General features: G+C 37.0%; 1 protein-coding gene across 1 annotated transcript; it reads right to left on the bottom strand.

The window, feature by feature from the left end:
• Nucleotides 1-36: 36 nt before the first annotated feature.
• Nucleotides 37-12,922, bottom strand: LOC116413708 (intraflagellar transport protein 46 homolog). Its single transcript, XM_052900419.1, has 7 exons — nucleotides 12,635-12,922; nucleotides 11,733-11,853; nucleotides 9,022-9,193; nucleotides 5,374-5,540; nucleotides 3,258-3,361; nucleotides 1,626-1,738; nucleotides 37-342 (listed from the first exon to the last, which is right to left on the bottom strand). The coding sequence occupies exons 1-7, from the start codon at nucleotides 12,905-12,907 to the stop codon at nucleotides 69-71; spliced, it is 1,224 nt and encodes a 407-aa protein (XP_052756379.1). The 5' UTR covers nucleotides 12,908-12,922; the 3' UTR covers nucleotides 37-68.
• Between the last annotated feature and the right edge of the window lie 836 nt (nucleotides 12,923-13,758).

The following is a 13,758-nucleotide window of genomic DNA, read 5'->3' as shown; positions in this document are numbered from 1 at the left end:
CTAGATAAATGTACATGGAATTAAATCAAATCCAAATTAACAAAATATTACATTTATTATTACAACACTTATCCAGCTGCGTTATCTTCCTTCTCTTTCTGTCTTTCGGCGTACAGCTGTGAATTCTTCACGGCCGAGTACAAACTGAAGAGTAGATGCAAGGCTTGTATCCTGGCGTTCAGCGTGTTTCCAACTATGGGTATGTCGAATATACCGCAAACCAGGTCCACGTACTGCGATAAAGTGCAGTCGAGGTTCGCTGGCGGGAAACCCACCTCGTTCAGGGTCTCCTCCATGGATTCTGGCCATTCCTCCATTAATGTATCGATATCTGGTGTTTTACTGGAAAAATAAAATTATTAAGTTCAAGCCTGGATCGTGTTTCTGCCATCAGGCAACTGTACTTCATTTCAAAAAAGGAACAACATGGATGCGTCGTTAATTTACAGTCAGTACAGGCTTTAAGGAAAAGCTTTAAAAGTGAGAAAGAATGGTAACCTGAGGTATCGGTATACGCTGGCAGTACGCCAATGAGAAATGATAGGTGAGTATCAAAGGTCAGATCAGATAGTCCTCAATTCCTCAAGATAGTTTCCAGGGGAAATTGCATGAAGGTCCACCTGATAGAATATATTGCTAGCAATGGGACTGCTAGACCCCATTTCTAAATTAACCAACAAACCTAAAAAAAACTGACCCAAGAAAGCTTTTTAATGGATGATAATGGAATGATAACCCCGCCTGCGCTATCGGTATACACTAGTGGAGTACCAGTGAGGAATGACAGGTGAGGATGAAAAGACAGGTCAGTTAGTACACCGTGACAAATCTAACAATAAATCAATCACGATGATTTCCAGGGAGAACCACGAGAAGGTCGACCTGATATAGTATATTGCTAGCAATGAGGCTACGAATCCCCATTACTAACAATCCCTTCTCCCCCCACCCAGGAACGCTAGATGGACTGAGGTCGACTCTGTATGCTGTTCACGTCTCTAGACCAGCTATTCCTAAAGTGTGTTCTGCGGAACCTAGAGATTCCGTAAAATCACCAGAATTCCGCAAAATTATTAAATACAGTGAAACAATTTCATTCTTCACATTAAAAATTAAGGGAAACTATAAAGTATTTTTTTATGAGTCAAAATGGTATGGTAACCCCGCTTACGCTAATAGGATACGCTGACGGGGCACCAGTGAATGGTGATCGATGAGGATGAAAACAGGCCAGTTAACCCATCATAATGAATTCATCAGGAATTAACCATGATAGTTTCCAGGGGGAACCGCGAGGAGATCGACCTGGTTGGGTATATTGCTAGCAATGGGATTCTCAGTCTCCATTACTAACAATCCCTTTTCCCCCCAATTAACTATTAAGTATTATACTTTTAAAATATTTCTAATAAAAGCTTTTTGGTCTTATTTAAATTACAGTGCTTTTTTTTTTTATTTATAATCGTTAGATATGGGGTGCCATAAAATAAAAGGTGTTTGGTGGGCATTCCGTTACATTAAAAGTTTAGGAACCCCTGCTCTATACTACTTTTTCAGGTCAGCCGTCAACTTGTCTGCTGATGAGTTATATAAAAGAAAATTATAATAACAAAAACTGCACTCACGCAGTGTACGTAACAGTGGGCGCCGGCTTGGACAAGTGCAGCTCGCTCACATCTTTGATCCACCGGTCTATTGCTTTTGCATTCTTCTCCGCATTCTCGATCTTCTTCGTCAGCTGCCGAATTAATTGTACTTATGTATGTTACCAGTAATAACTTATGGAACCGAAACATGATCCTACACGATTGCCCGTATGCAAAAGCTTCAAATTCTTCAGCAAGCTATAGAGAGGGCTATGCTCGGAATTTCTCTGCGTGATAAAATCTGAAACGAAGATATCCGGAAAAACCCCAACGTAACCTACATGGCCCGAATGATGAACAAACTGAAGTGGCAATGGGCTGGTCACATAGCTCGAAGGACCGATAACCGATGGGGAAGAAAGGTTCTTGAGTGGGGACCCCGTACGGGCTAACGACCTGAAAGGCATTGCAGGGAGTCAGTAGATGCAGGTGGCTCAGGACCGTTTTTTATGACGCTCTATGGGGGAGGCTTATGTCCAGTAGTGGACGAATAATGGCTGAAACGATGACATATGTGTAATTCAGTTAATTTTAAACTTTCGTGTTGTTAAATCAGGTATAATTAATTAAATGGATGACAATGGAATGGTAAATGACACCAAAGCAAGATGATATGTGAGAATGAAAAGGCAAGTCAGTTAGTCCGTTGTGATGAACACACCTGGAATTGAACACGATGGTCCCCAGGGGAACACGTGGAAGTCGACCTAATAGAGTATATGTATTGCTAGCAACGAGACTGGTAGTCCGCAAAACTAACAAACCTTTCACTCTTAATCAGGTATGATTTTTTTAATACGTGATAATGGAATGGTAACCCCGCCTGCACTATCGATTTACGCTGGCGGGGCACTAGTGAGGGATGACAGGTGATGATGAAAACAGATCAGTTAGCCCATCGTGACGAATTCCAACAGAAATGACCACGATGGTTTCCAGGGGGAATCGCATGGAAGTCGACTTGATACCTTATATTGTTAGCAATGGGTTCATTAGACCCCATTACTAACAATCCCTTCCCTCCCAATCAGGTATGTAGGTACTATTTACTTGCAAAAGCATCGCGTTAAATCCCAATAGGGTATTTAAAATATATGTACAATTCATTGTGTACATAGGCTTATTTAAGGAACGGGGGATGAGTGGGCCTACGCAAGTCTCAACTCTCAAGGGCTTAAGTAGGTACTGATACCTAGAGGCGAGCCCCTTTGCCTCGGAATCATCACCGGGAGCGACTATCCCCGGAACTCTGACAGCATTGTCTTTGATGGCTGGCTTCTTATATTTATGAGTTTCAATAGGGGAGCTGGATCTCTACTTCTTTTCTTTTATATTTATTTCTCTTTGGGTTTCCTGTGGGCCGTGCCTAATAACACTTTTTTTTTAATGGATGATAATAGAATGGTTACCCCGCCTGCGCTATCGGTATACACTGGCGGGACACCAGTGAGGGACGATAGGTGAGGATGAAGCTGGTCAGTTCGCCTATCGTGACTAAGAATAAATCAATTACATTAGTTTCCAGGGGGAACCGCATCGACGTCGACCTGCAATGAGATTGTTAATTCCCATTACTACCAATCCCCTCTCCCTCCGCACGATAATACTTACCACAGTCGACTTGGCGCTGCTGGTCTTCGAGATGGCACGCAATTGCAAATGTAGAAGAGCAGAGTCGCTCTGCTCGGCGGCGGGCTCGTCCAGCACCGTCAGACCTGCAAAGTATAACATCAATATATATTACAACATCAAAGGAATTCGAATAGCAACAATACAATTAACTCCTACCACGTTGGATTAAGGCTGGGTAATAATATTGCCGTGTGATCCCGGCATAGAATAGGCCACCCCTTCCTATCCCGTAGATGTCGTAAGAGGCGACTAAGAGAGGGCGAAGGATCGGCAGCAACGTCCCTCTTAAAACATCTCCAAAGCCTAACTGCGGTTGCCAATCCGCCTGCCAAGCGCGGTAACTACTGGTAAAACCCGCTAAGGGGGAGGCTTATGTTCAGCAGTGGACAGTTAAACGCTGATATGATGATGATGATGATGAATTTTATATATTTTTATTTATTTATTTCTCATTGCATTCCGTAATGTGATTGGTAAATATTTAAACAGATTTAATTACGGACCCTGTTGGTCGCAGCCAGTAGAGAGAGGAGGACTACCTTTTTTACTTTATGAAAATAGTTCATGTATTACCAGAGGGAGACTTTGTACAAAAGTCACGCCATATCCCACCTTTCAAACCGAAACACAGCCATGCAAACACAACTGCTTCACGATTGAAACACGAATGGAACCGAGATACCCAAGCAATCGACTTTTGTACAAAGTCTCCCTCTGGTGAAATCATCACTCACTAACCACTAATCACTAAGCCACTCAAGAACCTTTCTTTGCCAGCCATTGTCGGTTCTTCGAGCTATGTGACCAGCCCGTTACCACTTCAGATTCTAATGTACTCGGCATAACAGTGAATTTACAGGGTACAGAGGAATAACACCTAAGCCCTCAGGAATCGCAACGCATGTGGGGTATCGTGGGCGAAACAGTATACTCTATTATGTCCATGGTACTGCTCATGTCTATAGGCGACGGTTACCACTTTCAATCAGGTGGGCCGTCAGCTTGTTTGCCATTCTAAGTTGTATAAAAATATTATTTTCGAAAATTCTATCTAATAACCCATGCAAAACCGGGCCGGATCGCTAGTCTGTTGAATAAATGTTAAAAGTTAATCCCGATAACTGTGACATAGTAAAAACATGCATTATATTGTATAGGTAGGCTATTTTTATTTATTATCCAAGACTTTCACAAGCTACACGCAACCGACAATTCCGTGTATTGACGGCTTTAAACACGAGACTCTAATAAATAACCATTGAAATATACTTAGACACTTTCATAATTTTGAAATCCTAGAAAACGTAAACTGCTTACTTATTCTTTAGTATAGAGTAGCTGTATGCGGTCATTTAATTTAGGACATGCTTCGATTAAAGCAAATTGTCAGCGATAATTATTGCTTTGTGTTTATATTTTTAAAATTTAATATACTTTTAAATTTTTTTCATCATTCCACTTTATACGGACCGAAGCACGTAACTACATTGGAACCACTAACGACATTGGCCTCCTATTATTATAAATCAAAATATATACAATTGTTGTGTGCAACTACCTATACAAAATCAAACATATACACATAGGTACATGAATGACAGAAATGTAAAGAGGTGCGCACCAGTGATTCACTCGATATCAAAGAACTTTCAAATTGTTATTATAATACTAGCTGACTCGGCAAACGTTGTTTTACCATATACATTATTTCTAGAGCTGTACATGAAAATATATCGTACTACATTTATTATTTTCAATTGCCATCTTGCAAACCTTTTTCGAAATATAAAAACACCAGGGGTTGATCATAAAAGGGTAAAAATTTGAACCTGTATGTATTTTTCAATGCTTAGTTATAATAAAATTAAAATAAAAAAAAATTAAAAATAATAATTTTAGGGGTGGGTCACCCCTATTATTGAGGGGTATGAAAAATAGATGTTGGCCGATTCTCAGACCTACCCGATATGCACAGAAAATTTCATAAAAATCTGTAAAGCCGTTTCGGAGGAGTTTGGTAACAAACACCGTGACACGAGAATTTTATATATTAAATAACAAAAATTAAAATACATTTACCAGCAATAATACATACCTAAATTGTCAATGTGCTCGAGAACATTTTCGGAGAGCGGCCCGCCGCGCACGTTGGCCGCCGGCGTGGACACCTTGAGGAAGGCGTCGATGTCGCCCACCGCGGGCACATACTCCGGGATGAACGGTTGCAATTTGAACTCTATGTCAATTTTCTGTGGGGTGTATCTGGAAAAACCATTCGCCGCTTGTTAAATACGCAGCCTCACTTCATTTTTATAATCACCATTTTTAAAGATTTTTTTTTAATGGAAAGGGATAATGGGCGAGGATCAAGGTCCGTTGATCCATCGTAACTAATTCAACAATAATTAATCAGGACGATTTCCAGGGAGAATCGCGTGGAGGTCGACCTGATATAGGGTATATTGCTAGCAATGGGGTTGTTCAACACCATTATTAATAATCTTTCCCCACCATTCCCCATTTTAAATATTGTTCTTTGTATAGTGAGTTAGTAATAGACCTAGCTACGTTTCAGGGAAAAGGATATAGGTTATAATATTAAAGATTGGGGGGAGGTATTTAGGTCGACCTCCATACGGGACCCCCTGGTAACTATTGTGGTTAATTCCTTATAACCCTTATTACCGATGTTATTGAGTTCTTCATGCTGGACTAATTGACCTGTTTTCATTCTCATCTATCACCCTTCGCTGATGCCCTATCAGCGTATCCCGTTAACACAGACGGGGTGTCATTCCACTTTCATAATAAAAAATATATTAAAGATTTTTCTTAATACAGTGGACAGACCTACAATAAATATCAGGGAGGAAGGATTTTTAGTAACTAGTATTTCACACTATCAGGTCAACCTCCGTGTGGTCCTTCTGAAAACCATAGTGGTTATTATTTAGTAACGGACTTAAATGAAATTTGGTACACAGATAGATTATATCCTAAATTAGAACATATATATATATATATATATATATATATATATATATATATATATATATATATATATATATATATGTATATATATATATGTATATGTATATATATTTATAAAGTTTGACCCAATAACAGATATATTACCTATCAGTTATCCAATATATAATATCAGAAAGAAGAACCCACTCACAATAAATGGGTATGGGTGATATCGCAATAGGTGGTCATCAATCTCCAGAAGAACTCGATATATAGATATCGGATATTATCCATTACTATATTATATACTGATTCTAGCGGGCAAAACCTTGAGATACAGCTAGTATTATAAATGAGAAATTTGTAAAGATTTGTACCAGAGGGAAACTGTACAAAAGTCGTTTGTATGTACACCTCTGTCTCATGTGTTATATATATGTATTGTTATATAGATTCATGCGGGCGAAATCACGAAATATGGTTAGTATATACATAATTATCACCTACAGAGATCGCTTTTAGCGATAAGGCCGCGTTTTCTCACTGTGAACATTTCTTGTAAATGTTTGTATCTATTTATAATAAGTTTACTATTGTAATCTTTTGGAGGAAACAATAAAGAGTATCTATCTATTTAAAGTGACAGTAGTAATACTGCAATGATGCGTTTATAACGCTGGCCTAATTGATAACAAGGTTATGAGTGGGAGGCCCACCCACTATCCTGCAATAATGCGAATCATAACTAGGATAAAGTATTAAAAAAACACTACAGACATTTGTAAACTAGTTTTACAGAGTTAAGAGAATAGAATGTGTTGCCCTAACGATATCCCGCGGTTTAAAATATCTGTAGTCCCCTTGGCAACGAATCGCAGTTGCACATCATGTGTTCCATGGATTCCGATTTCTCCCCGCACAGTCTGCACAGTGTGTCCGAAGATAGACCCAAAAATATAAAGAAGATATATTGCTAGCAATAAGGCTGCTAAATGCCATTACTCACAATTCCTTACCCCCTCCCTCCATTCCCGGAACTGTCTTTGGATTTATGGAGTATATTATTTACTCTTTGCATATAACTTTATCTATACGGATACAGACGTTATGGTAATGGCATACTTCGTCTAAATCGGCTCAGATTGCGTGCATACAAGTGCGTGATCAAGCAACAGACATAGAAACGCCATAAATTACCATAAAATATGATTATATAGAGAAACCATTTGGATACTTGTTCTTTTGCTACTTAACTATTTGAGTATCGGACACATAACCAATAGATTATTTTACCAGAGAGAGACTTTGTACAAAAATCGTCTGCTTAAATACCTATGTCCTATTCGTATTTCTGTCGTAAAGCAGTTTTGTTTGCATGGCTGTATTTCGGTTTAAAGGGTGGGATATGGGAATGAAATTACAGGGCACAGAAGAGTGAATGGAAAAGCAACGCATGTGGGGTATCATGGGCAAAACAGTATACTCTATTATGTACGTCTATTATAACTGCGTCTAACCTAACCTAAGTGTTTTCGACAGGGGTTCGTGACTCGAAAAAGTTTAAGAAACCCTGATTTTGTTGAGGTAAAAAAGATCGGACGCAACCTTTATATATTTTATCTATGGTCTTGTCTCTGTGAAAAAATAGATGTATGCTTTATGGTTAATTGTCTTGAAAAAAAAAATGTAGCTCTGTATTTGCGGTAAAAGATTTATGTCTGGTTATAAAGAAATAAATTATATAATGTAAGAAACATGCTAGAAAAGATTAAATAAGTGATTATAAAGAAGAACAGTGTTATATTATTAACATTCACAAATATTATTAGATTAAGGTATAAAGTTAATATAATAAAAAGATATTTATTATTTCAATATCTTTATCAACTTTTGTTACGAACCAATAACGTCCCATTGTTAAGTATAAATCTAGTCCTACGAGAAGCCATTTGCAACCTCTTGCATTAATTATGACATGCTAAGAATTAGGGGTGAGAAGAATTTATCAATATCTAAGTTTATATTGTAGTTGGAGTATCTATATATTACAGATATATTATATATATATATATATATATATATATATATATATATATATATATATATATATATATATATATATATATATATATATATATATTAGATATATTATAGGTATTGACCCAATAACGAATATGTTAAACATCAGTTATCCAATATAGGCGATATCGAAATGGATGATGAAGTTTTATCCACCATCGATGTCTAGAGAAACAATGGTTTTTTAGGGCAAAGCAATAAGCTGAGTTGTGACCATTTTGTGTTACTGTGGCACACGCATGAATGGAAAAAATTTTTACTAATTTTATGCATTTTGTTTTTGTTTTTTTTTCTTTGTACATGTAGCTTTTTTTTGTCTTTTTTCACTGTGCATTTGTGTCTGTTGCCGTTTGTGTGCTGTAAGCAATGCAAATAAATTATTTATCTATCTATTTATATATTTATTTGTGTGTATTTATTTATGTTATGTTGTGGATTTATTTATTTAACGGATTATTACCCACGTCTCCTAAGACTAAAAAAACTTGAATTGAATAAGTTTTGTCATAGCTTGCATGATAATAAACACATTTTTACTAATATTATAAATGGGAAAGTGAGTTTGTTTGTTTGTTAACTTATAGATATTTAGTATACACATACAACATGGGATGGAGAAGGCTATGGACTCATTTTTATACCGGTTACGCAGGCAAAGTCGCGGGTAAACGTTAACATTAAAATTCTATCTTACTTCATGATGTACTGGAAAATGTTCTCTATCTCGGGCGGCACCTTCAAGTCCTGGAATTGCTTGGGGTCGTAAGCGCCCTCCGCTGGGATGACGACGCCAGCGCCGCCGCGCTTCCTTCCACTCCCGGCGACTGGATCTGGCTTTTCAGCTTCTAGATCAGCACTATCCGATTCTGTAATTTAATTTGGATTTGTTAGGCGACCTCCGTGAGTTCTGTGACGTAGTGGTGGGGGCGTTGCTTTGCGTAAAAGAGGTCACGGGTTCGAGTCTCATTTGGGCCTCTATAGAAAACGAACTTTTCTGTCTTGGCTCGAATCTGTTTTTAATTGTCCATTTTTAAATATATCATAACACTGGATATTTATGCTCGAGGACAAGACGATAGGCGTGGTTGTTTGGTACTTATTAAAAAAAAATATGTAATGTACTTACTAGAGGTAGGTAATAATAATAATAATAAGCGTATATTATATCCACGCTACGATCAATAGGAGCAGAGCATTGAAGGGAAATGTTTGGAAAACGGGAGAAGTTACTCCATTTTTAAGCATCCGTCGCGTGTGCAGCCTTAATGGCCACTTTTTAAAATGTAAAGATGTCCACCCGTGCGACGCCGGGCCGGGCCGCTAGTACTGAATAAATCGGTAAAATAACAATATTTAAAAAATAAACACTGTCAGCAACTGTGCACTTATAGAGTATTATTTTTGCCAAACATTTTTATCTACATCTACACTTCTACACTAATATTATTATAATATAAATATTATAAAATAGAAAGATTTGTATTGTTGTGTGTATGTTTGTAATGTATAAACTCAAAAACTACTTTGCCGATTTCAAAAATTCTTTCACCGTTAGAAAGCTACATTCACCCTGAGTAATATAGGTCATATTTATTGCTAGAAAAGATTAGGGAAACTTTAGTAACGTAACTCAAGGTGTAAAAAAAAATGTTATAAAATATCTTTCATCGCGTGCACTTCGGAAACTATTGGTGATAGTACAAAAGTATGTTCTACAATATTGAAGAAAATATCAATAGTTACAAAAAACTTAACGATACTATATGTCCAACTATTATCGTTATGTCACAATAACCACTTTTAAAAATGTTGTAAAAATGTTCACCCGTGCGGAGCCGGGACGGGCCGCTAGTCATTAATATATTCGTCTATCCTGTCTGTTCAAAATTAACCTTTTTATATACTTTGACAATTGTAGTTTATTATAAAAAATAAAATTGATAAACAATTGAAATAGAACAAAAATATACATATAATACATCAAGTCAACAGATTGCATTTTTATTTTACAATTAATATAAATAATAAATAATAATATATACATAACAAGAACCAGCATATTTTACAAACATAAATTAGTGGTCCTTCGAGCCGGATATGAACCAGCGACCCAGCGATCTTTCCAGAAGGATTCTTTTTTTATAACAGCTTTAAAAATAAAATATGTCAGTTGTGTAAAAATAAAATGTGATCTTGTTGATATTCCTTTCATGTACAGATACATGACAGATATTCCATCGCGGTCTCAATAAACGCGTTTGATTGAATAGGGCCATAAACCCAAAAATAGACTTGGCATTTCCTTTGGTTTCGGCCAAAAGTTCAATTCCTTACTGTTTACAGTAAACACTGCGCGTTTGTATAAATAAATACTAACGTATCGTAAAGATTTTTATACGGTATGTATTTTCACGCCAAGTGCCTTGTGGGATAGACAGAGAGAACTGGGTACCAGAGACTTATTGAATCTACTTTCTTATTACATTTCAAGCATCACGGGTTCAAAGAACTGAAAACTGAACTACTGAACCGATTTTAATAAAACTCCTATGAAACTAATTTATAAATATATCCTTTCATATAAAAAAAAAGAATTTTCCAAGTAAATTTTCAACTAACGGAGTTATGAAGTAACAAATATAAAAAAGTACATAGTAATTTGTTTTTTGTGTTGGATGTAACACCGAGTTCGGGTGTAGCGACTGTTTTTAATGAATCATTTGTAACAAATTGCTAGAAATCCCATGCAGATATTACGACCGAAGTTGGCCGCCAAAGAGACACCAAGATTTCTTTCTTTCACAAACATTTCTAACCTTTTGTTTACATCAACACAGATGGTCAGCAAGTATGGAGACCTTTACCTATTGTTTATAGATATCAGCTAAGTAGGTAGAGAAGCGTGTACGTTTCAGAGTTGAACTTATGGTTCAGTTACAAAGTGATATTCTGAGTAACAACTGAGTTTAGTAAACTTTTGAATAAGTATGTAAGTATGACTGCGTCGACGCACATTCACTGTTAAAGAAAAGGCGGAAAGCATTTCAAAATTGAAAAACGGTGAAAACAATGCTGATTTGTGCGAAGAAAAAACTATACATGTGTACGTGCCTGTATCTCTATACCCTTGCCTGTAACGACTTCCGGATATAACGACGAAAATAGAGTGGTCCCTTCATCGTCGTTATACCCGAAATCCACTGTATGTACACATTAACAGAAGGAACTTAGAAGACGGGCCGTGAAGGGAAGCCAAAAGGAAAAAAATAGACATGCGTGTCAATTTCGAATTTGATAAATAATAATATAAAAACTATAAAAAATACATGTGGCCTGTACTCCACATAGAGTTATATAATTTTATCACATTTTAATTTAGTAATCAACTTTTTTCTTTAAACTCACCCGAATTTGATGATTCCGCTTTCCTCATTGACTGTCTGACGCCGGTTTTGGTTTCCCTGGTCACCGTTCTCGATGCTTCGGCCATTTTCTCTGGAGGCGGCGAAGTGTTTCTTTCTGGAGACTAAAAAATAATATATAATTAAATTGTATAACAAATACAATTACTCTTTTTATAGCAATTATTATAATGAGGATTTAATTAATTATTTATATATATATATATATATATATATATATATATATATACGTAAGAATGAATAGGTACCTATAATTGAAACACCTGTGTTGATCTTTTGTAAAAAAGCACAGGGCCTGATCATTCGACCCCAAAATGGTAAAAAGGGAAGGTAAGATTTTTGCCTGGAAGGGCAAAATATCTAGATCAAATACTGTATAAGCAAATATGCTTTCTTATGTTTCGATTCAGGCTAGTAAACAATCTAATTTCAGATACGAGTAAACTATGCCAAGTTTATTTATTTATTTATTTTGAGGAAAACTTGAACACAAACAAACAGAACAACTTAACAATTAAATATATATAACAACAGTAAACCAATTAGAAGCTATTAACATATAGTTAACAAAAATTTATATTAAGTACAGTCTAGATAATTAATGACTTGGCAAACACAAGCTCAACATCATTGAAATCATTGAGTAAACGTTTTTTCTTATATAACTGCTGTTACTGTTAAATATATTGATTTCATTATCCCCACTACATACATCATTAAAAATGATTTTGTAAAATTACCTCTTAGTTGTAAAGAAAACAAGGCGTAAAGTGCACTTGGGCATCATATTGAATTCTGTAAAATCACGACACTCTATCTATAGGCAGTAGACTACTTTTAAATGAAGCATGTCTTTACCATTTCAAGTAGCTCGAGCAATCTTACCCGATCATGCTCGGATGCATTGTCCAAAAACTTATCGGGTTCCGATTCGGTTTCGCTGTCGGAGTCGAAATCGTGGCGCGCTGTGTGCCTCACCGGCGGGTTGAATTTGGACATGACCGCCTCCACTTCCTCCTCAGAACTAGGACTTTCTATTTCTCTTGCATTCACAACGACGGTCTCGTCGTACATCACTCGGGCATACTCCTCCAAGTCGACTTCGTTTCTCGCCGTATTCACTGACAGCGTTTGGCAGTGTTTGTCGCTGGTTGCCATGGCAACGCCACGACCACGTTACACCCACTCAGTTGGAACTCCTCGGTAGAAATCCACGATCCAAGCTGAACACTGGATGAAAGTTCGTCGAACTGGTACTATGTTTTTCATAAAAGATACATGGTACTGACTGGCACTAGTTGTTGTGGAGTGAGAGCTATTCCCGTTTGTCATTCATTTACAATTAACTTGCCTATTTGTTTCGTGGCTTGCGTTGTATTTTGATAGCAAAAAAATATATGCATCGTTTCATTTATTACACACTCTTTTACCCGTGAATTCATCCACGTGACAAGGATTTTTTTACACAAATTAAAATGGTAAACAAGCTGACGGCCCACCTGATGGAAAGTAGTAACCTTCACCTATAGACGTGAGCAGTACCATGGACATATTCACTTACATAATTCACTGCCATATCCCACCTGTCAAACCGAAACACAGCCATGCAAACACAACTGCTTCACGTTAGAAACACGAATGGGACAGAGGTGTCCAAGCAAACCACTTTTGTAGTCTCCCTTTGGTATGTTATTGTATTTAAAGATATATTTATTGACGAATAAAAAGCCTATATCCTTTTCCATTCCACATAGTATGTGTATACGAAATTTCATAGTGATTGGTTTTTTTTAATGGGTGAAAATGGTATAGTAACCCCGCATGAGCTAACGGGATACGCTGGCGGAGCACCAGTGAAGTGTGATAGATGAGAATGAAAACAAGCCAGTTAGCCCATCATGATGAATTCATCTGAAATTAATGATGATAGTTGTCAGGGAGAACCGCGAGGAGGTCGACCTAGTTGGGTATATTGCTAGCAATGGGACTCTTAGTCTCCATTACTAACA

This window comes from Galleria mellonella, unplaced genomic scaffold (genome assembly GCF_026898425.1).
Source record: "Galleria mellonella isolate WM207_F2 unplaced genomic scaffold, CSIRO_AGI_GalMel_v1 utg65, whole genome shotgun sequence".
In the NCBI taxonomy this organism is placed as follows: Eukaryota; Metazoa; Arthropoda; class Insecta; order Lepidoptera; family Pyralidae; genus Galleria; species Galleria mellonella.
This window is presented reverse-complemented; position numbering and strand designations above follow the sequence as displayed.

Bases quoted from the DNA above. Each gene is read 5' to 3' on its own strand.
- LOC116413708 (XM_052900419.1), bottom strand. From the start codon at position 12,907: ATGGCAACCAGCGACAAACACTGCCAAACGCTGTCAGTGAATACGGCG. The intron at 5,541-9,021 runs GTAAGATAGAAT...TGGTTTTTCCAG, and splicing joins ATTTTCCAGTACATCATGAA to ATACACCCCACAGAAAATTG. The intron at 343-1,625 runs GTGAGTGCAGTT...TTATTTTTCCAG, and splicing joins CCCACTGTTACGTACACTGC to TAAAACACCAGATATCGATA.